Below are 25010 nucleotides of genomic sequence, written 5' to 3' on the forward strand. Positions count from 1 at the left end.
TTAATACGCATCTTTATTGGTTTGGTTTTTTGTGGTGCTCTTGAAATCCCGAAAGAGAAAGAGAGCTGCCGAAGAGCGCCTGTGTTTTATTTGTTTCTTGCTTGTTTCACCATAGTTATGCTTTAATTGTGTAGTTTTAATATACATACATTTTTTTTGTTATCAATCACGAGCCTTTCGTAGCAGAACCAGAAGCGAAGTAGAGTAGCGGTACGTCGAGTGTTTTTTTTTTTGTTCTGTGAGATAGTTACCGCTTTGCACCGAGTATAATTGTTGCTTAAGAGTTACGTAGAAACTTGTTTTTTTTTTGTTTGGAAAGGTGTCTCTGTTCATAAAAATTATGACTGTATATTGCGTGTTCGCTACTTGATTTGCGCTACCGGTTGCGTTTGTATAAACGGTCTCTCTTGGCCAATACAAGAAACTCTTCCCTTCCCGATGGGAGGACGGCAAAACTAACATAAGATTGATACTTGTTGCTACTGTAAGACCGCTATAAATGCCAATCGTTTCACTGTGAAGCATTTGACGCTGACGGTTTGGTGATAACGTTGGTCAGAGCTTTTGAAGCAGAAAAGTGGCAGAACAGATGCAAAACGGAATTATTTCTAACGGAAACGGTTCGTTCTGTTCCGCAACAGGGTTTTGCTACGTTTCCCATTGCTTTCAAGGATTGAGCCAGTCACATCGGGGGTGGAGATTACCTTGTGACAGTTGGATTCACGCATCGACCACTTCCACGGCACTCTGATTCGCCGCCAACGGCACGCTGTCCCCGCTGTCGTTCATCAGCGGCTTCCGGTTCAGCAGCATGCGGAAGCCATGGTGGGGCTTCTGCTCTTGAACTTCCTGATTCTGCTGCTGTTTCTGCTGCTGCGACTGCGGCTGCTGCTGCGGCTGCTGACCAGCGGAGCTCGGTTTAGCAGAGCTCGCCACGGTCAGCGGTTTGGCCGGTGCCACACCGTTGGTCGTTCCTTTGCCGCGCAGAAAGTTAAACAGCGACTTGCAGTTGCTGTCGAACGCCCGGAAACTGCAGGAAATCCTATATCTAAACTTCTTCTCGCCCAACAGCGTGGTGTCAATTGACTTCAGACAGTTCACTAATTGCTGTGCCTGGATCTCGCCACCGGTGCCGGGTTGGGGAGGGTTCGCCAGCCCGCTGGTGGTGCTGACTGTGCTGCTCGTCGACTGGAGCGTACCGGTTGCCGTGGCGGAATTGTTAAATTTGCTATCTAAAGCTGCCTGCTCGAACAGCAGACTTTCCAAGCTGACGCTCAGCGACTTGAGATGCAGCAGGTTCGGTTGCAACATGCCTCGACGCGATTGCTTCTGCTGCTTGCACGGCTTAGAGTGTGCATTCTTCAGCTTCACCAGCTGCTTGTGCTGCTGCTGCTGCTGCTGTTGCTGCTGCTGTTGGGGCTGAGCCTGACCAGCTGGATACGACGGTTGCTGTTTCTGCTGTCTCTGCTGCTGATGCTGCTGCTGCTGTTGCTTGTGCTGCTTCTGATGCTGCGACGGCGTTTGCAAGCAGCCGTGCAGCGCTAGTGCTGAGCCACGTTCCGTAACACTAGTGGCGACGTTTACAAATTGGTTACTGGTTACTAAATTCTCGTTTTGTCACTGAATTTCGCAGAAGCTAATCTTTTGCGATTCTTTCTGCTCCTCACCCATGCTGATGTCTTCCTCCTTGGGTGATTCTGCCCCACAAGGCACTCCGCTTTCGCTAAGAGGCCCCGGAGGGCAGGCTGATTGTCACCGTAGGGCAAGTGTGGATATCGGCGGTGGACGCACTGGTTTGTTTTCGAGGATACGCTCTATTTCCAGCATCACACCGGTCGATAACCGTGGCAGTAGCTGGAAGAACATGAACCAAAAAACGGACGTGAATATCTAAACTTACTTACACATGAAAAAGATAAATTTTACAGATTTATCGAAAGCCATTTTTCAACCACAAATATTTTCACTCTTAACGAGTGAATAAAGTACAAACAAATTCTTAAATTATATCTTATTCGCACAAAACCCAAGACTCGCAAACAGTAATATTTTAAGAGGATGAAAACAATTGACTGGAAAGAATATTTGATGACCCAAGAGTCCCAGAAGCGAAGTTTTTAAACGAGCTCTTAAATAAGATATTCAAGTACTACTTTCTAAAACGCTTTAAGCGTACTAAGATTACTTTAGAAGTTATAGGTAAAAAAGCATGTATAATAAGTTTTGTTTGCTTAAGTTTTACCCAGACCAGAAAAAAACAGGTAAACTGGGTGATTATATCATGAAACCCGAATTTATTTGCCTTTGGAGCCAAACTTCTCCAAAACAACATTTCTCAAAAACAAATATTTTCCGAACTAATAAGTCTAGCAGACTAAAGACAATTTATGTCCCAAATACTAGAATTGTTTGCATTTCTGCAAGTTTTAAATTTTAATAATTACAAAGTAGCCATGGCTTGTTTAACAGAAAAGCAAGCTTAGAGTGTCTAACGTTTTGAAACTTATATTGTGCAATCTATAGTGTGCTAACCATCGGATCCTTCAATTATATGGAAACATGGCTTGGAGATCGCAAGGAGTGAATAACGCTGACCTCATTAGACAACTTCAAGGTACATTGGTTTTCTTCTACACAGGAGATTTTCGATTTCTGAATTTTAATTTACAGGGCACTCTTTACGTTAATAGAAAATAGGTTTATCAGATCCAAGTTGGTGGCTCAAGCAATGAAGAAAACTGATCGCAAATATTACGTTCCGGAGCGCTCGAAGGCGTATCTGGATTCGCCACAACTCATTGGCTATGGCGCTACTATTAGTGCACCGCACATGGTATGTGAAAGTGTAGAAAATCTGCGTTCTTTTCAATCGTTTCACTATATGTTTCCCAATATCGCCCAAAGCATGCCTATGCAATGGAACTTCTCCGACTGAATTTGACCCCGAATAGTAAAGTATTGGATGTGGGCTCCGGGTCCGGTTACCTCACCGCTTGCATGGCACGATACATTCATCAAAAGCCAGCCGCTACTGGATTCGTGGTCGGTATCGAACACCATCCACGTTTGGTGGAGCTGGGACGCAAGAATATTGGAAAAGATGATCAATCGTTGATCGAAACCGGGAAGGTGATTCTCGTCGGTAGGTCGGGCGATAATAGTCGATTTTGCTTGTTTACTAAATTTGTGTGTTCTCCTGCGCAGAAGGCGACGGTCGTCAGGGATACCAACAGCACGCACCGTACGACTGCATCCACGTTGGAGCGGCTGCACCCGAAACACCACAAGAGGTCAGTAAGGCTGCAGTTTAACATCAATTGGTATCTTCAGTACGGGCAAGTCCTTTTCTTCTGGGTAATTTTCAGCTTATCAATCAGCTGAAACCAGGCGGAAGACTTATTGTCCCGGTTTGTGTCGATGACGGAAAGCAACAGTTGATGCAGTACGATAAGGGATCGGATGGAACTATATTCCAAACTAAACTGATGGATGTCAACTACATCCCCTTGACGGATCTTCAACATTGAAACGAACGACATGAGTTGTCCTCCATTATAAGCTTCCGTAACAATATACTCGTTTTTCATCATAATATCGTTAATCTCGTCGTAGAGTTCTTTTTCAAAATTTCCGAGTTTTAATATTAGTCAATGTCTACTATTTTCCTACATGGGACACATACCTGCAGCGCCTGCAAGCTTTGATGCAGCTGTTCTGGAGACGTTGCACCGAGCAGCAGACACTGGACTGGTTCATGCTTGAGGGACCATGCAATAGACAGCTGGATCGTGTTGCAGCCTAACTTTTCCGCCAGATTGCTAATGTCCCGTGCTTTGTCATACAACCGACGCACTTCATCCTGCGGAGTAATAATGTTCCAGTAGTAGAGTGAAGGGAATTAATATATACGGCACAGCTGCAACGCAATCGCGCATCTACTGGACTCACCTCTCGGGTTACTTCATCCTCGATCCAGGAGTAGGACTGACTTTTACTCTTCAGCGAACCCTTCGGAATCCAGAGCTTGTCGCCGCCTTGCGCATCGCCCAGGCACATCGACAATGGTCCCCAAGCCATGAAGCCGACGCCGATTTTGTTGTACATCTCCGGCAGATACAGCTCGGCCTTCTCGCGGCAGAACATATGGTACTCCGACTGCTCCACGATCGGTGTGACGCAGTTGAACTGGCGACAGTTGGTGTAGGCCTCCATAATCTGGCTCAGGGCCAATAAAACGAGCGTCCATGGTTAGTTGAAATAGTGGAGCATTGAGTAAAACAGACAACTCACCTCAACTGGCGACCACCTGGCTGTTCCCCAATACATCGACCATCCTTGCGATATGACGTAGTTCATTGCTCGGACAATTTCTGCAAGTAAGATGAGAAGCGTTCTTGTAGTGTGATAAATACTTTCGTTGGGGAGGGATATTTTCCAAACTGAAACAATTGTGGAAGACATCAGATTGGAATGTCATATTATAGTTGACTTTAATTTCGTATTTATCCCACAATAAATACCTTGTCGTCAAAATTACCACAATTAAAAATAATTTTAATAAACCAATGCTTTTGAACCTCTCAAACATTTATGGTTAAGGCTTATAAACCCGGCAACAACACATGCTTTGTAATCGCAGATCAATTGTTGCATAAGAAAAATGTGTAACATATTGATGTTGAACAGCTTACCTTCCATCGGACACATCGAGTCCGCCTTGTGTACCAGTATGACGTCGATGTACGGCAGCTGCAACCGCTGAAGGCTCGCTTGGACACTTTCGATGATGTGTTTTCTCGATAATCCGCGCTCCTCGGACCTGGCGGCAAGAGTGTAACGGGTGGCGAAAAACATTAAAAATAGATCTCCATGCACGCAACCATCTGCAGCGCGGTATTCGCGGCCCCACGGTTGCACGGTTCGCTTACTTGGTGCTCCAATATATTTTTGTTGTTATGACGAAGCTGGTTCGCTTCCATCCGGCCTTCTGAATGATCTTCCCCAGCTCGATTTCCGCCCGCGTGCCTGCAACGAATGGATGGGGAATGGAGGTAGAAAGGCGGTTAGCTCGTGTCTGGTTTTTGTCTCTGCCCCAGGGCCCAACTCACGGCACCTACCTGAATGCGCTTCGGAGAGATCAAACAGGTTGATGCCGCTGTCCACCGCTAACCGGAGGATCGCCTCAGCCTGCTCCTCCGAAACGCCCGGCGAGAAGATGGGCCATGTGCCAAGGCCAACGTTGGACACACGTAGCCCACTCTTGCCGAGGTTCTTGTAACGCAGCCCGGGCGTCGTGGTGGCATGGGTGCGTATCTGAATGCCTGGATTCGACCCGAGGCTCGTGGAGCGACCTGAAACCGGATGAGCAAGCAACATATTCATTCTCGGTGTATCGGTAAAACAATCGACAGATCCGAAGGAAGTAGAGTAATTTAGTTCCCACCTGATGGTAGAACAAAGGTCAAACTTTTCTTTAAATTCCGATACAATTTTGTTACATAATCATATTTACACCAACGTGGTTCCAAAAAAAAAACACTCACGCCGTCCAAGTGCTTACGAAACTTCCATCAACCCCAGGGAGGTGGTAGGAGAGTTTTTCGGGTCAGACTACTTACCGAAATCAAGTTGAGCGGTCGTACCACTGAATTCCTCCATGCAATCCAGAGAAGCTATGGGAGCACGGCACCTTGGGAATAAGAGCGGGCGGCAAAGAGGAATCCAATTAATTACTGCCACTGGTCATATAATTAAGTGAGGTACGGTGAGAGCACACCAAGATCGTAATAAAAGTGCGAATGGATGGAAAAAGCCCAGTGCCAACTGGCGGCAAACATCTACAGACTGCGCTGGCCAGCGGCTGACCTACAAATGTAGTCCAGATTGGACACGCCGATCGATTTTTGATTATGAAAACACTAAATCATGCTGTTCCCGTTTGCAAGTGGCGGATGTGTTTGTTCGCAAGCCTTCAGGAGATCGTGCGCGAGGTGCATCGAACACACAGAGGAAAATCAAAGCCAGCGTTGTGTAACGTTTTTTGTTTTTTTTTTAAACATCATGAACGACTTTGTCAAGTGGATTTCTATCAGTGAATTTAATATCGTTTACACATGCAAAAATTTATGATTTTTTCCCACTTCAACACATTCTTTTTGAAGAGCTCATAAAGTTTTTAAACTTGCTGCGCAAGTGCCGTTACACTTTCAAAAATAAAATATCCTGGCAGAAATAAACAATAAGAATGGCACTAGCTTTCCTGGCCCTTTCAAACTTTATCGTTTCAATGTTAGCTCCATCTTCAAGAAATACCTCAAACTCGGGTGGTCAGTATCGATTGAAACATCGACGCTTCTGGTTCACCAACGAACAACAATGTTGCCAACCAATGTGCGGTTCGTTCGAAGCATTGAAAAACGGAAAGAAACCCAACGGCTTCTTGCACCGGCTAATATTAACCATACCGATGCCATTCGCGTGCGGTGCCGTGCCGTGCCGGGCTAGGAAGGTCTAATTATAACACCGAAGGTAGCACAAATGATGAGCATTCAACCCCAAAAACTGTTTGTCAACGCGGAGAATTGTCGTCAACGAACACACAACAATCGTGCTTGATGAGAAAAAAAAGAATTCTAACCTAAATGGATCCCAAATAGAAGGAGAATATCATGGCTCTTTAATTTTGGGCTTATTTCAAACACTTCAATTTATTTTATTTATTTCGTTTGTTTCTGAAGAAATTACGAGTGACGTATTTTTCCCATCAGAGCCTATTGATGAATTTGCACTTGACCCACACTATCTATTTCCGTCTGAAATAAACGCGATATGTAAAACGTGGCATTGCTGGAAGAGTTGGTTCCCGCAGCACCACATCGGACATCCATTCCGTCGGAGTTTGTACCTGTAGATCGTAACCGGATTGGAATCTTCACTAATATTGTCATTGTTAACGTTATTGTCGTTATTAGTTTTTGAAGCAACATTACATAACACGATCGACATACCGGAAACGTCCTTTTTATGGGCTACTCAATTCCTGTTTCACCACTTCTTTTCGTTATTTTTTTTTTGTTAGCACTATCCGGAGGTGTTCACTAGGAAGAGGAAAATGTATAAATATCTATGACTACAGTGTCGTTGTTGTTGTTGTGATAAAAGTGTAGTTTTTCGAGCACCCGTCGCCTTTAAGGAAATATTCAAACTGTCCACTTATCCACTGTGCTCAATTAGAATAAAAAAAAAATAACAAAACACCTTTAATCACATGAACACATACACATGTGTGTGAAACCGAGCACTCTGACGCGGGCACTGATCTATCGGATCTGCTCGCATGCTGGATAGGAGTAGTTCCCAGGAGCAGGAGCATCACTGCAGGACCGCCGGGGTGGAGACCCGAAATGTCGCATACGAGTAAAACTGCACTACTTTCCGAACCGCGGCAAACGGTTCCGCTTGGAACCGAGAACCGATCCCAGACCGCATGCTTGCTGTATAGTTGTTGGACCGCGCTATAGGAGCAAGAGTGTGACACACTTAGTGCACTACACTACACTGCGTGCACGGACGTGAGACGATGCTGAGAGAGAGAGAGCGAATACAATTCGGACAAACAAGTCAAAAATTAAAAAAAATGGACGCTGCTGTGCGGAGAGAATTGTGCGAGTTGTGAATGCGATGAAAGGTTGAAGAGAAAAGTATAACAACAAACACAAGAGGAAAAGGAAAAAGGAGTTGGCAGAGGAAATAGATCAAAGAGAGTCAAACAGTATCGTGAGAGATAATAACACTGACATAATGGAGGAATACAAGGAATGGAAACGAGATAAAGGAGTTGAAAAACGGAAGACGAAGGAAGCGAAAGGGATGCAGATAAGTGGGAGCGAGTAGTAAAAGGCACGTTTTAGTGTATCTTGACAGGACAGCACACTGGTGGATAAAGTGAGACAAAGAGTGGGCCAGGTGTGAAACGTGGTATGCTTTTGTGATAAGTACATTATTCCGTTGTCATTCAGAAATATTTTCTTTTTCATCGTTTTCCCTTCCCTCGATTCTGCGGCAATATTGGACACAAGATTTTTGTTCTTTTGCATTTCTTACGGCAGCTACACTAGAAAAGAGCTGCAAACACTTTAGACAATATTTCCGATCTACTTAGCCATGACACGAGGGTTTTTTTGTGTTGTATTGTGTTATTATCCAATGTGCCACACTTTTTTCAAACGGTTGAACATTTTCTTGTGCACTTTATTTTATTGGCCTAATGATAGTACGAACCACGAGCGTTCACTGCGCAAACGACACTCTGGAAAAAAAGTTTGTTTTTTCTCTTGTTAATTTCGCACTGCGCCAGTGACAAAGGAAGTCTGAACTTTTTTAAACTAGTCCCGGGAAGTGCGAAAACCACCGCATCGTATCACGCAGCCCACACCGTACCGATTCCCACGCGTAGGTGTCTCACTCTGGCGATGATTAATGAATAATAACTCGATGTAATTATGCTTATGTAACAACAAAGGATAATAGCTGGCGGAGGTGTTCGATATTCCTTTCGATCGCTAGCATTCCCGTTTTACATCACACCGTACGCCAATGTATTGGCCACATTTTCCTTTTCTGCCTCTCGGTACATGCCACTACATTATCACATAGACATTTCGAGATACACACGCTTGCACTACACCAGAACAAGGACGTATCCAGGACGATGTTATTTTCTTATTCTTCCGCACACACTTGACTCGATCGGGAACCGTGCTTCTTGTACCGGGGCCAGAAACACCGTGTTCGCACGTGTACAGCACTGTTCGCACGATTTAATTGACGACTAGACACCAAACCGGAACGGAACAAATGATAAATTAAAGCTTTACATAACACACTGTGAAGACGGAAGCGAACACGCGAAAGTTGCGGCAGTACGGACGGCTGCAAACGCATTGACTTTTTAGCGGCTCCATCATGTTTATTCCACCCTCGGTATTTTTCGCTCCCGCTCTCTAGCTCTCGCCATGGTCGGGTGTCCTGCGGGTAGCGTCCAGTGCCACTGGAGACCTTCTGGAGAGCGCCGGAAAAGTGCTGCCGTTTTGCCGAAAGCAAACAAAGAGCAAGAACCGATCCGAGGACATCGCTCGGGCGAGCGCCGAGAATGTAGCGAGTTTTCCACTGAAAATCACAACTAATGCACGGTTCCAAAACGTCAGTTTGCGTTGGAGCTTTTCTGGCGAGAGAAAATGTCCCGAAACTCCGGTAAAACAATAAAGAGAGATAGAGAGAAAGAGATAGGAAAGCGGGAAAGGAAAACGTGTCGTTGATGTGCAAGAAAGCAAGGAAGAATTGATTGAAATGAACACCTTAAGGCGCACAGCAGGGAAATTATTAAATTTAAAGCTGTTAAATTAAAACAAACAAAACACATACAAAAATTCCGCACTGAGAAGAACATTTAAATTGAACCATGAACATTCAGACGCCAATTTAGCCAAAAGAATTCTTTTAGCAATATTTCCTTAATCACAAAGATCTTGGGGCTTAGTTTTCAAATGAACCTCCCAAGATCCAATACTTGGTTTTGATAATCGTGGCTCATACTTTCCATTCGACACTTTTAAACCCGATTAATACGATATTGAAAATGTTCACCGGTGCAAAATGTATGTAAAACTTTGAACCTACAGCATTTTATGGCAGGCGTCCGACTGGGACTGGGAGTATATTGTCGATATTTCGCTTTCCGTTGAGTCTTGTCGTCCCTTGGGAAATTCTTGCAACCGTGTCGCTTCTTGAAAGCCTTTTTCCTGCTGCACTTTATGCAATGCAGCTGCCGCCAAGCAAGCGATACGTTGCTCTTCCTGAAAGAACACAAAAAAAGGTACAAAATTGAAGGTAGTTTTTTCGGCTCTGAGGATTAGATGGGTGAAATGCCCAGATTGGCGGTTCAATCCAATAATTTAGCTAGGATGATTGTTCTGAGTATAATGTTGTAGTTATGATACAGTTTAGTTTTCTCATTTCTACTATTCTTTGCCTTAAGCTACACCTTCCATTGTATTAGCTTTGTTTTTAGATTTTTACCTGAAGATGCTGGATAGAAATTCTACACACACTTCATTCGTTCAAAACTTTAAAATTAAACTATAGATATTTAACATATAATAATATTATTTGCACTTATAGCTTAAAATCCCTCGTTTTGATACTAATGTTCCGTTTCTTGGTGCACTGTCCACCTTCAACTATTTGTATCACCTGTTTGCGTACAACATCTTTATGCCCAACTCCTATGTCTCATCCCACTTCCCAATAGAGCGCGGGATGCGATTTGTTTGTCCTTCTGTTGTTAATTATGACATAAGTTAATATAAAATAAATGTGTACTGCAATGCACAATGAAAAGTAAAACCTTTCGATAAAATTTTTAGTAAAATAGTAGCAGTAGTTTGCTGGGTGTCAGTGTTCGTATATGTTAACCAATAATTCAAACAGTTTTCTATATTTTATATGTAAACTCCGACTGTATTGTTATTTAGTTTATACAAACAAATGGTAGTTTTTAGATCGAAGCGTTTGCTTCATGACCAAAAATGAATTGTTCCCCTAGACACAAAAGCTGCCTGATGGAGGCGCCTGGTGCCTCTCATGGAAACCTCTAAAATACCATTATTTTTCCTTAAACGAATTCAAATCGTATACTTTTTAGTAACTGTGCATTTCAAATTTACCAAGACACTTTGTTTTTTGTATCTGAACCTTGTATATTAAATACTTCAAATTGGCAGCTGTAACTTAAATTCATAAGCATACTGAAAAGCTTACAAGATTTTTTTAAAGTTAAAACTAACAGGATTTGGCTGCATTTCAAGTATAAAAAGTATTTACAAATAACGGAAAAGTTATGCAATGATTGTGTTCAAAGCATTAAACATTTTCCGATTAATTTTGATGATAAAAAATTAGACTAGTATGCAGATATGGGAAGGTATTTAAAATAAAAAGGAACGTATGAAAATAAAACAAACATTGTTTTATTTTAGTGTTTGTCAAGAGGTCCTTTGCTAATGTAAATCGATAGCAAAACATGAAGCCGTACCAACCGTACGATACATAAGTGCTTAACAAAACCTCTAGTACAACTCTTGCTTTCACTTTGCTGTGCGCCATCCGAAACGCCACCACTGGAATCCATAATTGAGCATCGGTCTGGCAGGCTGCCCACTTTAAGCAAACATGCGGTCTACTCCATCAACATGCAGTACACTCATTCACAATGGATAGCGTGGACTAAAACAGCTCCTCACCAGCCGACTGGCTGCGTACTGTATGCCCACCAGGACACTCGACTGCCGGAATGTGTCGTGAGTAGGCAATGGAACAGGTTAGTCAAGGTGTAATTTATACAAACGACGGTCAGACAATCGATTCCAAGTGTGTTCCTGCAAAGTATGGTATGCAGAACTGGCATTCAGCATACCAGGGGTGAAACTCCGCGGTCAGAACTTCCGTACAGGACGACCTTGCAACCCGTATACCAACAGGTGTGCATGTGCACCTGTAGGAGCGCAGCGATATTTACGACACGGCGTCCCCCATCATTTACCTCCTTCGGTGTAACCGCCGTGCTGCAGTGTAAGTTTTCCGTCAGCGTCAGCGTCTGCCCACCGAACACCGTCTCCTCTAGTAGCGGCGACTTGCCACCGATGACCAGCGGTGATTTTTCCTCCGTACTGCTTGTGCTCGGTGGCATCCGCCCTGGGATCGTTACGGTGCTGCCATCGGAGTAGTAAGAATCGCCAGTTTGTCGCAACGTCCGTTCACTCGAGCTGCTTGAGGGCGGTGGTGAGGTGGCTAGGACCGTCACGGCGGACGTTGTAGCCGCTAGGGCGGCGGCCTGTCGTTCCGACCCGAGCTGGGCCTGACGTTCCCTCTCCTGGGCCCGCCGCTGGTTCAGCAGCTCGTTATCAAGCTGCCTTATTTCCCTTGCTTCACGCTGCAGGGAGAACGAGAAAGAAAGAGGGCAACAGGAGAACGAGGAAAAGCGGTCAAAAATGGTAGACCAAGGCAGCACCTTGCTACCGTTGCAAACCTTGCAATTGGCGGCGTCGAGCTTCTGTTGCTTGTGGTGTTGCTCTCGATCGGAGGACTCATTTTTCGCCCGTTCTTTCTGCTTCTCCTCATCGGCTTGCCCTGCTTGCAAAGTGTCCCAAAATGGTACACATGAGGGAGAAAATGTTGTTTCAGAAGAAAAACAAATGTAGCCAGTTAGTTTCTATCTTGGGTTTTTCACGTGTTTCATTCGACGGGAAAGTTGCCGTGCTAGATTTGTTGCAAATCCGGCCAAAACCGGGTAGGCTGCGAAAGAACTTACTTGAAGAACTTCCACCAGCAGCCCCTGGTGGCGGAAAGGAGAACCAAAACTGATGCGCCAGCTTGATATCTTTGCTGTAACGATACGAGAAAAGTGGGCTTGTTATGTTTTTTCTGCATCGTATTTTAGTTTTCCAAACACAGAATTTCATTAACGAAACGATTCGCAAGCGAAACCAAACGACACATTTGTGCACTTTATGCAAAATATCACGGTTATCAGTCGCACGAAAAATAATGGATTTTGGCGATGAATCAGAGTGTCAGAACTGATACTAACACCGTACCAACCGTGCAGAGGAAACGCACAAAAGTGAGAGACTTTGTGAAATGTCAAAAGACTGTTGATATGGTGGGGGTTTTATCACGTTTCAGCCCGTGTTGCAGCATTAATTATTTGCATCTGGCACACTCGCACCTGCAACAGTTGAAAATATATGCAACAAGGCGTTCCAGCGTCAACCGATCGCATTTTGCCGAGCCCTGATGGCCAGCACACTCGAACGACGGACAGAGAGAGGAAGAGACGTAGAAGAAGGAGCGGCAAAAAAAAACACCAATTACCAGCAGCAAACAATGATCAACGGGGACCAGCCTTTTCCGATGGTGACTCTGCACCCGCGGGTACGGTGAACGACGGTCCAATCTGGGGCTGAAGGCAGCCCCGAAACATGTACCAGATCAACAACTGTCCGCCACCAAACGCGGCCAATGTCAACGAATTTACCTACGGCAGCGCAACAGTTTACGGTATGGGTGGGTTTTTTTAGCGGACAAAACTTACATAACTTTGTTACTGGTCAAAATAAACGAGCGAAATTTTCTAACAATCCCGAACCACCGACCGACCACCGGAATGTCTCTAGTGACCTAAGTTTACGGAGGGACTCGGGATCGGTGCGCATGCGTCACCAAACCGTTACTTTATAAATATAACTGCTATGTACAAGGGCCGGATCGGTGTCGTTTTTTTGGATGTGGAAGAACATTTAAGGCAGTTTTGATCGGCTTGTCGTACCAGCACTGATTGCCGCCTACCGCGGGCGGCTAGTAACGGACCAATTGATTTTGCCGTTATTTCACATTAGTTGTCCTAAAATTACACATTTTTTGCATCGTAGCTATCCTTGCCACCAAAATAATTATTGATCACAGTGATCTCATGTATTACCTTACCATTGCACATTTCAAGCATTTTAAATAATCGTTTATCATCCATATAAAAATTACACTGACTAAGGACGGCGATGAGTATTGATGGAGACGCCAGGTGCCTTTTAAATGTAACGCCTCAGGAAACCTAACGTTTTTTTTAGGAAGTAACAGATCTAACGTATCGCACTTTTATTGATTATCAACTTCAAAAGGTATTTCAATCCAAAGCAATAATTAATTTTTCTAACTCTCTACAGCAGGGATCGGCATACATTTCTTAAAAAGGGACAGATGATTAATACAAAACCGATACCACGGGCCGGCTACCTTAAACAATGACTTAATGTTTTTAAAGTAGTACCCTTGTTTATGGAGTATCATCTTTCTAAATAGTAAAGTTACATAAAAAGTGGTAAGATAACATATTTGAAATTTTATCATTAAACTTTTTTAAACATTTTCATTCTTATTTTCGTTGCATTTTGATGTGTTTTCAACATATAACAGGACCACCTCGTTGAAAAATATCAATCTTCATTTTTTGGAAAACAAACCTGACATCGTGGACAAATCTTATAAAATTTTTAGATTATTAGGTTAGAGTTTTTGAATGAAACACTAAAATTTTATTACGGACCGGACTTTACCTACCCCTGCTCTATTGTAAGCACTTTTTGTTCGACTTCGTAAAGATTTGGCAGGTTGATAACATATTAAGATTTTTGTAAAAAAGAACTGGAATTTTTGATTATACGAAACACCAGGTATGCGTGTTTTCGTTTTCGTTAACATTTTTTAATAAAATTATTGCACTTATCCGACAGTGTATTGCATAGAAACAGCTAATTCGCGGAGAAGAATGGTGCATTATTTTACTTCCTACTGCTACACCATTGCTGATGTTAAGCAGATGGTAGGTTTTGATAAAGAAGGAACCAACTCCTTCTGTAAACAAAAAAATTGAATTGCAATACAAATTGGCTTGCAGTCGACAAGGCATGAAAATTTGTACTGGAGGCTGCTTAAGCGCGCTGCACGGTTCCCATGGTATGCTTTATTTGCTTGTTTGTGTTCAATTGGGTCAGCTCTATTCCAAGTTTTCTATTATATTACAAACCATTTGCATGTTTTTCACAATCCAATTATTCTAATATAACGGAAATGAAAAAAATGATGAAAGAACCGGCTGTGAACAATAAATCTAAGGTTTGACAATCGACTTCGACAACAAGTTATAACCAAGCCTTATGTTAACAGACCTTGACTTCTGTCATAACACAATTGCGGCGTAGTAAACAATAATCGGTGCACTTGCCGAATTGGCCAACTTATGCAATTTTGCCATGATATGATCTAAAATTGTTAGTTTTATCCCGTGATCATTGTCGAATAGTCGAAGCATGATGAACGCTCTAGCACAGCGGTGGTATGTACAGAAATGACAACAAACGCTACGGCAATAGCAACAGAATAACTTTTTCTTTTCTCTAGCCTAGGTACATTTGTCGCGAGGCAAGGCTTTCGGCGAATGTTTTCAAGTAAAGCCGCTGAAGCTGCAGCCATAGCCAATCAAATACAGCTTAGCAACACCTGCATCAGCCGTTTAAAGGAAATCTGCAAAAATGATGCGTTTCTGCGGGTGTCGGTCGAAGGAGGCGGATGTTCGGGATTTCAATACAAATTCTCAATTGATAAGCAACTTACCGAAGACGACACCGTTCTACGGCGGGATGGGGTACAGGTGGCTATCGATAACGCATCGATCGATTTTCTGAGCGGTGCAACGATCGATTATCATACGGAGCTCATACGTTCCGGATTTCGGGTGATCAATAATCCAAAGGCAGAACAAGGCTGTTCTTGTGGTGCTTCGTTTGCAGTTAAGTTGGACTAGACCTGTTTGAAAATGTAGCTTTAAAATATGCAAGTTAAAATATAAACAACGTGTCTAATATTTATTTATAGTTTGTTCTGAATTTCTTATGTTACAGCGTAGCTATTCTGTTATCTATTTAGTTTACTTCGGGGAACCGTTATTACCTTTCGTATTTACAAACAACTGAAAATGTTTCTCCACCCAATCGTTTGGCCAACCATTCGTTTTTCACAACGGCTAATTTCAATGCCTCACACGTAAACTTTGCGTAGAGATTGGTATGCAGCGCACGGGCCATCCCAACAATGATCAAAAGGTCTACGTTATTCTGCTGTATTGCGTCGTACAAATCTAGAATTATAAAATGAATCAAGTTTTACTTTCCACTCAAAACCGATTTTTAGCCCATGTATTTGGCTCACCTCTCGAGAGCATCCGGAAGTCCAAGCACGGTCCAATCTGGTCGTTACCAAGTAGTAACAACCGCTGTTCCACATGGTAAGCCTTTCGCAGAATATCACACTGCTTACAGCAGTCCTCGATAGCGGTGAATAATTCGGCGTAGGTGATATCGTTTATTGCAGGATTAACTGTGGCACACAGCAGCACTTTAGTGTTTCTCTTCAAAAGCTCCCGAACCAGTGGCACAATGCCTAGCACAAAGTCTATACCAGCGTTATCGGTAAAAATGATAGCACACTGATGTGGCGCATTCTAAAATGGTAAAACAAGATAAACATTGAACATAGGCTTCACTTTTAAAATGCAAAATCGACTACACACTTCTATTCTTTTTAGCCACAAGTCCAAATCATCTATAAGCCACGGTCTTTTCTGTATTCGTTCCAGTGCCTGCTGTAGTCCAAAGCCATTGTTCGTTTCTAAAATCTTTGTCACAGCCTGGGCACCCCAATCGAACATATTTCCTGGAAATAAATGCGAAAAGTATGGTAAAATACATTAAGTTTACATCATAGCTCAGAAAAATTTATCGATTTACCAGCTAGAACTCCTCGGACGACCTCAATCCATTTTTCCCGATCGTTGGATATGGTATCTAGCTGCAATAGTCGTTGCTTTAGCAAACCAACCGATGCCTTGTTCTCAATCGTCTTTTGCTCTTTCCACGGATCATCGAATCCATACCTTCGCAAAGAGCTTTCCATCACTTCCAAAAGATTTCTGATTCCTAACGAGGTGGACCCACTGAAAACGAAGTATGATTTCTTCATTGATTGGATTTGCCGTAGGATAGGAGACTTGTTATCACCTTTGGTTATTTTGCAGTTGGTGAAATTCATCGATGCAACTTTCCCGGAAAGCCTGTGCACGCTCTTTAGCGGTGTTATCCTTGGGTTGGCTAGCCAATGCTTGTCGTTCAAACTTCATTACCATGTTGGTGAAACACCCGAACCAGTAGTGCTTTGCTTCAAGATCCTGATTAAGATCCAGCGTATCCGGATGGTACTTGTCGGCACTTGCTAGCAGTGAACACAGTGTAAAGCCTTCGGCCGTTGCATTAGTTTGCATGGACATCTTCTAGTTCACCGTACGATTAGCGATTCCGTTTTCAATCCCCGTGTCACTTTTCTCTGATAAGTTGAGTAGTTTTACAAAAAAATCATTAAAATAACGCGTTAACCATCCTAGCAATCTCTGCCTTACGGAACGGTAAATATATAATAACATTGATAAAATAGTGCCGTCTCTGTTTAGCTTGCACTCTATACGAATAAACTTTCTCTCTCTCTCGCTTTACCAGCGGTTACTGTCACATTTGTCGACTTTTTTTTGCGAACCAGTGTTGCCAAAAGTACCAAATTATTCTAGCAACGATAAACACAAAAATGTCCCAAATAAAGCCTTTGCAACTTTTGAGAAGAAAATGTTCGACGAAGATTTAAAAACAACTCACGTGCCCGTGCCTTTTACTGGCTTTAGGAAACAATTTGTTTAATTAAGATAAAACTACACTTCCACTCGACAAACTTTGCAAATGACAATGACGACTGTGTCTAATAAATTTATCCTGTATCTGATAAGCGCGTCTGATGTTGGGTTTGCAGATAACACGCTGGATCGGTAATTAAGTCAATTTTTAACCATCCCTTGAGGATAGCTCTGAATGTAGATAAAGCGGAATGATTCCATCAGAATTGTTTAACCTAACAAATTCATCAAATTTACAAGAAGGATATGTAGATTACTTTTGTCGTTTATTTTTACCCATAAAATTATACCGAACCAACAGGATATGGAGGTTATTGTGTTTCTAAAGGTTGTTTTATAGCCTGCACATAGTTTAGTGGAATGATTCCGGATGTTTTTCGATCCATCGTTGCCGCCAACACCCAGCCGGTATTCAGAAGTTGCTTATCTGTCTGTATTTGCTTAGGTGCCAGGAGGACCATTTGTCCAGCTCGGATCGACAATTCCTGTGCATTGGACGCTTCGAAGTTGTGTAGCACCTGCACCTCCAGTGGGTTACTCCACAAGCTGGCGTTTGCTAATTCTAATGAAAGAGAAAGAACCTATAGCAAAGGGATTTCAATGTTGGCCTACGCCATCGTGTCTTACCTTTGTCTTCTTTCAATTTAGGAGCGAAAAGCTTGATTAACATATAAGGAACTGATAGCATGAAACCCATGAAAAGTGCAGCTACCAGCGATGATGAACGTTTTCCACTAGAAATGGCTGCAGGATCATTACTGCTTGATAGGTGGAAAGCCTCCTTGAAAGCTTCCATTGTTGGGTCTGTTTTAGTTATCCGTAATTTATACAGCAATCTATAAAAAAATGTGGTAGCTTATAAACATCCAAAAGAAAAAATAAACATATTTCGTTATACTTACTTTTTGTACAACCACACAGCTGCTCGTACAATTGCCAGAGAAGACCAGAATTGTGCAAATGTGCCTTTCAGGTGCGCCAAGTTAGCTGCAACGCTCAAAATAGCACGGAACGAGCTGGTTACGGCAAAGAACGTTGAATCTAGCATCGTGGCTACATTTCCAACTGCACCAACCAACGACTCGAGAATTTGGAATGCTGGTCGAGAACTTTCTTCAGCTAGTTGAATAAATCTGCAAAAGCAATTATGGATTGGTTTTCAAAAACGAAAAACATCAAACACTTTTTTTCAAACATAAACATCGTGCATACCTCTGCTCGGGATACGGAAACCCTCCCGGATTTCCGTAGCCACCATAGCCCTGTCCCATGTATCCTCCGTAGCCTCTGTGCCCATAATAGTCCATAGAAGAATATCCACCGTAGGGACTGTATCCCTGATATCCGGATGTTCCAGCGAAGCCGTACCGATTGCCAAACATGGTATCACCCCCACCACCGAGGAACTGTGGTCTAGGTGGTAAGGGTGGTGGATGGCTCGTCGGAATCATACCTGATGGTGTACTTATCATATTGGGATTGCCAAATATCCTTTCCTCGTTGAGTGTTGGGTTGCGGAAATTGGAAACCATGGTCACGGCTTTCCCAAGATCTGGGTTGTCTAAAAAGTCACACAAATCCCTCAATTTCCTACGATGTTTTGCTGCACAATTATTGAACCCCTATATTTTCACTTGAACTTTGTACGCTAGATACGCTTTGACAAATCACGACATTACCCAAGATTCATATAGGAGTAGTGTGCAAACAAACACAATAACTAACAACCTTGAACTTGGTTGTCATAGACTTTTCAAAATTACAAAATCATTACATTAATGAAAAAGGGAATTGAAAGAAGTGTAGAAAAAGCGCAAGGTGTATAAATATAGAAGGTGACTTTATGTCGCTTTAGAAGGGGTGCCATATTTGAGAAGAGTTATGTCAAAAGCCCAATCCTTTTCCGATACCCCCCTCAAAATCCATATGAATACCCCAGAAGTGTTATGTCAAGTCATGAAATGTCATTTTACACTGGACGACTTCACCTTCTAATTTATACACCTTGGAAAAAGCGTATAAAAAGAATTATTTATCGGAGGTATAGTTATTTATCAACAGTTCAACTTCACTTCTGAAGTTTAGTTAACTGTCAATATCTAACGTCAGCTGGAAAAAATGAATCCGCCTGGATAACTGTCATAAAGTTTGAATTAGTGATGGAAAAACTGAATCCCTGTGGGATTCGAATCTTTCGATTCAAATCCATTCTGAGATCCGGATCTTCGAATCCGAGTCCCAATCCATCATATCATGCGTGCCTACCAATTTTACCGATTTTTCATATGATGTGTTACTTTAACAATTGTACAATCAATGGTTGAATTGATCCAAAGGCTAAATCGAGCTTGTGAATGGTCCCCAGGACCATCTGGATCGCTATCACTATCCGCTCCCAGGGGGAGCTGTTTCATTTCAGTTCCGAAGAAACTACTCACCACTATGCGCACAATTTGAGAGAGAAAAGAGCATTGAAAATGCTCTCGCAACATCGCCAAATCTCTCTTTCGAAGAGAGAGATTGCGCATCGGGACCTTTCGAACTCTGTTTTCCTGGGATTGCAAACTTGTTGGTCTGCAAAAGACCTTTCGTTTGAGGGGTCTGTCGTAAAAATCGGTCAACAGAATCAAAAGTTATTGGCACATTGGCTGTTTTCGGCCATTTTCCCATACAAAATCATTTCGCAAAAACTAAGTAGTCTGGAAAATCTAACTATCGTTAAAGTTGTGTGTCTTGAGCAGACCTTTCATTTGAGGGGTCAATCGTGAAAACCGGTACAAAGAATCAAAAGTTATTAACAATTTGGCAATTTTTTGCCTAAATGACTATTCGAAGTATTGAGTACCTTGTTCCACCGGAACCGATAGATTTCCGAAGCTTTTCGAAAAATAAATATTCTCAAAAACTAGAAAATATAGAGTGATCTATTGTTACACAAAGTTGCGTGTCTTGAGCAGACCTTTCTTTTAAGGGGTCACATGTACAAATCGGTTCAGCAGTTGTAAAGTTATTAACAAATTTGTTATTTCAGCAGAAAATACGAACCAAGGTATCTAGGTACCTTCGTCCCATTCAAAAGTTTATTTCAAAAACCTCGTTTCTTCAAAGGTGGAATCTTTGTTGATACAAGATGTTTGTCTTTGCAAGACCTTTCATTTGAGGGGTCAATTGTTAAAATCGGTTCAAAAACTAGCAAGTTATGCGAGAATTTGCAATTATGGACAGTGCCACAAGGCGGAAACATTTTGTTGCGTGGCAATGACAAATTTCGAAATATTTCAGCTTTCTTCAACGAATTTTCAGTTTCCACGCACACACTCTCACCGAGTATGAAACTTTCCTCCACCGACTTTTTTTTCAAACAAATGCTTGCATTATTACACCGAAACGGTGTTTCCGGTATACATTTGTTGCTGTTTGATAGAACAACAATTTGTTGAAAAACGATTGCGTCACCGTGCCTTTTTAAGTTTAAAGTTAAAGTTAATTGGATCAATCCCGGTTGGTGTCCTTTTGCGTAGCACCTTCACGGAGGAGTGAGAGTTTACTTATTGTGTTTATTATTGTTTTTAGATAATGTCCCGAGAAAAAATTAAAAAGTTCACTATCCAGTCGGAGGCAGAGGGGATTCATACGGTAAGCAGTTTGCTTGTGGCAGCTCCCGAGGAGCAATCCCTGGGACCCGAGGTCCTTTTGCCCGTGATGATGGCAAGCGTGATGAGTTTGTGAAATTTCGTTCGTTCGTTTGTGAATGAAAGTACAGTGAGTCCACATAGTATCCCTGTAGAGGAAAATTTATTTTGCATGGAATTGACCTAATTTGCCGTACCGGTGGGTTGTATTCTGTTCCATTCTTCTTGCATTGCGTGTTTTAATTCATCCTTGTTAGAGATTGTCCGTTTACGAATAGAATCATCTCCGCAAATCGAGTTGTGAATCTTTCTTCAAGTACGAAATTCTTAGAGCCTTTTTTGCCATTGTCTTTCAAAATTTGAATGTAATGAAGTGCAACTGCCCCAATGCTGCTGCACTCATGCACCTCCACACCAAATCAGAACCATCACCATATTTCATCGCTGGAGCCAAGTTCTTTGTTTGCATTACAGTTTTACAATTTTTATATGGTTAAAGTTCGTGGCCGACTTTTTCGTTACTTATTGTCGAATGTTTTTGATCGATCAATTGTCGATTGAGCTTTAAAACGAGGTCTGGTCACAAGTTTTGCTATCTCATTGGTAGACTTGCATACATCATGCAATCGAACGATTCGTTTTTCTCTTCAAAGGTTGTCTCTAACGCCTTTCGATCTATGATGTGAACTAACTGGACATTCCGAGTTAACACATTAAGCGCTCCGTTCATTTTCACTACTTTCCGTTAAGTCGTTAATTCGTCATAGACCATCGACGGTAGATAGTGAGCAGTGCTTGCATGTTCAAACATTCCTTGTTTCCGTTTTCCAGAACAATGCAAAAAAGTGGTAAAATAATGCCTTTTTTTGTCAATTTTTTGTTCATGTCCCGACGCCTCCTTAACAAAAGTACTGTCGGTCCCATTGGGACCTGGTTTCCCAACAAAAACGGCTCTGTCGGTTCCGCTATTTCCCGTGGGCCGTGGTATACTAGATTTCATTCAAATTGAAATATGTCACATGTGCAATCTGCCATCAATTAGATTCAGAAAAGTCCAAAGGAAGGCGGTAAATTTAGATGAATACTTTTGTGCTAGTAAAATATCAACTTATTAGTTTTTAATTTGTTTTATTATTAAGTTTTTCTATTTTTTTATTTTTATCGAACACTTTTATTCGGCACTTTCCAACAAATACTCGTCTATGAAGAATATTAAAATTGCGAGAGTAGTCCAACTTATCTGCATTGAATAAATTGAATTGATGAAGATTGATGCACTAACTTGAATTTATGAGGAAATTGATTCTCTTGGAAAGGTATTGATGGTTTCGCATGCAATAAGGCTTTGAAAATCGCGCATTAAGGAAAATTGTAGTTTAATTTAAGTTTGATTTCTCATTGAAAATGGTGGTTTACATTAAGTTTAATTTGTTTTTCTTTTTTTATCAGGAACAGCATCAACAAACACAACAGCAGCAACAAAAGCAACAGAAGCAACTGCAATGACATCAATTGCATAAGCAGCAACTCGAACAACAACCGCAGACCTAGCGCAGTCCGCTCGCTGCGCTCGATGCGGGCGCGCCGCCGTTTCAAACTCATTTTTGCGGCCAAACTCATTGGTTCATGCTGCCCATCCTGTGTAGTATAATTTACAAGGTACCTTAATATATAACATTATATTAACCAGCATTAAATATCTACTGTATGATTATATTATTGTTATATTTTGCAATGAAAAGCATGCTGTGATTAATGACATTTTATAAATTTAAGTCAAAAGTTTTAACATTTTCTTTCTATCATCAAAGGACAGATTCTATATAATATTTAAATGGTTTCTTAGCCCGGTGTAATGTTAGAGATTTTACATTATCACAAATGACATAGAATGTATTAATTACAAATTCCTAATTGATAGAAAATTTGTGTTCGTCTCGCTTACGCACACGATTTTTTTCTGAAATAACTGAACTATAAGATGAATCATTAGCTGTTACTCCTACATTTGCAAAATCTGCGGGAAAACTCTGGATGAACACTGATCCTTGCAATAGCTCACATTCAACTGTTTGAGGCGTCTTGCTTGTAGCATTTATTTTCTGAAGCAGCGTGTTCCAAATTACGGCCATTAAAACAACCTCATATTTATTCATTTGATGGAGAAGCGTGTTTGTTTCATCTATTGTTATTGCTTTTTCATCTTTAGCGTTACAAATTTTAAGCAATGCATTTTTGATTTCTCCAAACCCGGGTTTTAAAGCTAAGACCGCGTCGACTCTAGTTGACCACCGACGAGACAAATCGTGGAAGTCGTTTGTAAGTACTAAACCGAGAAACGAATTAGTTAAATTCGTATACTAAAGAGTTTTTCTGTGGTAAATAAGGTTCTCCGTTTGTTTTTTTTTCATTTTTAACATTTTAGGGCCGATTTGCACCAACTAAAGTGTGAAAAACCTTTTTAAGTTTTATGGTGATGTCAGGTTCCTTATTCTGTATCGGATCAATAACCATATTTGGTCAATTTATAAAGGTTTTATCACAGCTTTTAATAAGAATGTTTACTCTTAAAATTATACTAAGTGATTCGGCATCTTTAGAACCATGATAAAACATAAAAATTACTTGGGTACATAATATTTTTAAATTCATTCTTTGGGTAGTATGAGGGAAAAATGGAATGAAAACCCCTCGAGATGAATAATTTAGTGAAATGAGCTATAAGCCTACGTTAGTGTTGTTAAAAACTTCTACACACTCATTAACACTTACTGACTATTAATCTGGATGTGGTAATGCTTCCTTAATTTTTTTCATAAATCTGTTAAGCCCCCGAGGTTGCTTCATCTTAAAATTTATCTTGTTAAATTTACGTTTTGACACTTTGCGGATTTCTGATGATGTTTTTTACTTTTCAGAAAATATGTCTCCACAAATTCCCAATGTACAGCAGAAGCGAGTGCCCACTTCGGCCGCACAAGGGGCTTCGCCTACTAAAAAGCAGCAGCTTCACTGCCTCACTAAAGAAGAACAGCAGTAGAAACAAATAAAAATGATAGAGAAACAACTTTCTGAAAAGGAGAAACAAATGGAAATACTGCAGCAGAAACTTTTGGAAGAGCAAAAGGCTCATCGGCTGACAAAACAAGAGCTGCTGCAACAAGTTGCTCAAAAACAACACCAAATTGAACAACTACTCCAAGAACGCAGCATCCAGTAGAAGGCTCATACGCTACTATGGCAGCAGATTCAGCAACAACAGCAGCAAATAGAAGAGCAAACCCAGCGACTGTTGCAAGCACACCAGGAGCAACAAGAGCAGGACCAACAACCGTTGCAGGCACAGCAGGTATGTTCTTCGTGGGTGTCATGATATCCACGGATTATTTCTCTATATATGATTATGTGGAGTTCGTTTGGTTGGAACCATTGCTTTATTAATCCAACTTAAAGCTACTTCAATATATAATCCATAAGTAATTATAGCCAGTGTTTAAAATGTGCTCCTTATAAGAAATCATAAGTCGTTCACAGCTAAAACAAACCGTTCTTTTTATGTGGAGCTTTTTGACCAGTAGCTATTTTTAGCTGAGAATATCTCCTTACTCTAGGTCCCACCGGGGAGTTAGAAGGTATTGTTAAATTATTTTTTGTTGATTGTTCAATTGTTTGAAATGCAATTGCACATACGTTTACAACTATTCCAAAGGATCTACAATCTTCCGCTAGGGAGGAGTTTGGAGACGCGATACTGAACTTTTCGGTCATAAGTTTATCGCATTTGACCCAGTCTATCTTTTATGTTAGGCCGAGAGTCATTAGTGTCGGATTGGTTGGATGGGAAGCCTTCGGCATTGCAATCTTAAATGACCTCCAAATTCGCTGCCGAATTGGTCTTGGAGACCTTCAATTGAGTGTCCAGGGCATACGGATATACCTAGGGCACTACCTGGAACCGTGGGTGATGTTGTTCTCGTATGTTCCCCGGTTTTGAGCATGGATAGTCTGAACTTATCACACAGGTCATGATG

At 41.7% G+C, this 25010-nt stretch overlaps 4 protein-coding genes across 4 annotated transcripts; 1 reads left to right on the forward strand and 3 right to left on the reverse strand.

The window, feature by feature from the left end:
• Positions 1 to 1752: 1752 nt before the first annotated feature.
• On the reverse strand, positions 1753 to 13271 carry LOC131293546 (uncharacterized). Its single transcript, XM_058321622.1, is given in 13 exon segments — positions 1753 to 1854; positions 3683 to 3859; positions 3940 to 4215; positions 4291 to 4370; positions 4692 to 4819; positions 4929 to 5025; positions 5118 to 5351; positions 5619 to 5689; positions 9679 to 9854; positions 11600 to 11989; positions 12086 to 12186; positions 12368 to 12441; positions 13147 to 13271. Coding segments are annotated over 13 exon segments (2031 nt in total).
• Positions 13272 to 14921: 1650 nt separating this feature from the next.
• On the forward strand, positions 14922 to 15473 carry LOC131293547 (iron-sulfur cluster assembly 2 homolog, mitochondrial). Its single transcript, XM_058321623.1, has 2 exons — positions 14922 to 14947; positions 15013 to 15473. The coding sequence occupies exons 1-2, from the start codon at positions 14922 to 14924 to the stop codon at positions 15413 to 15415; spliced, it is 429 nt and encodes a 142-aa protein (XP_058177606.1). The 3' UTR covers positions 15416 to 15473.
• An 84-nt stretch (positions 15474 to 15557) lies between these two features.
• LOC131280955 (4'-phosphopantetheine phosphatase) lies at positions 15558 to 17047 on the reverse strand. The gene is made up of 5 exons (XM_058310201.1): positions 16668 to 17047; positions 16398 to 16603; positions 16181 to 16323; positions 15820 to 16111; positions 15558 to 15748 (listed from the first exon to the last, which is right to left on the reverse strand). The coding sequence occupies exons 1-5, from the start codon at positions 16931 to 16933 to the stop codon at positions 15558 to 15560; spliced, it is 1098 nt and encodes a 365-aa protein (XP_058166184.1). The 5' UTR covers positions 16934 to 17047.
• A 554-nt stretch (positions 17048 to 17601) lies between these two features.
• LOC131281025 (peroxisomal membrane protein PEX13) lies at positions 17602 to 18952 on the reverse strand. The gene is made up of 4 exons (XM_058310277.1): positions 18560 to 18952; positions 18250 to 18480; positions 17975 to 18183; positions 17602 to 17909 (listed from the first exon to the last, which is right to left on the reverse strand). Exons 1-4 carry the CDS (start codon positions 18877 to 18879, stop codon positions 17659 to 17661), a joined length of 1011 nt encoding a protein of 336 aa, XP_058166260.1. The 5' UTR covers positions 18880 to 18952; the 3' UTR covers positions 17602 to 17658.
• Between the last annotated feature and the right edge of the window lie 6058 nt (positions 18953 to 25010).

This window comes from Anopheles ziemanni, chromosome 2, assembly GCF_943734765.1.
Source record: "Anopheles ziemanni chromosome 2, idAnoZiCoDA_A2_x.2, whole genome shotgun sequence".
NCBI classification, from domain to species: Eukaryota; Metazoa; Arthropoda; class Insecta; order Diptera; family Culicidae; genus Anopheles; species Anopheles ziemanni.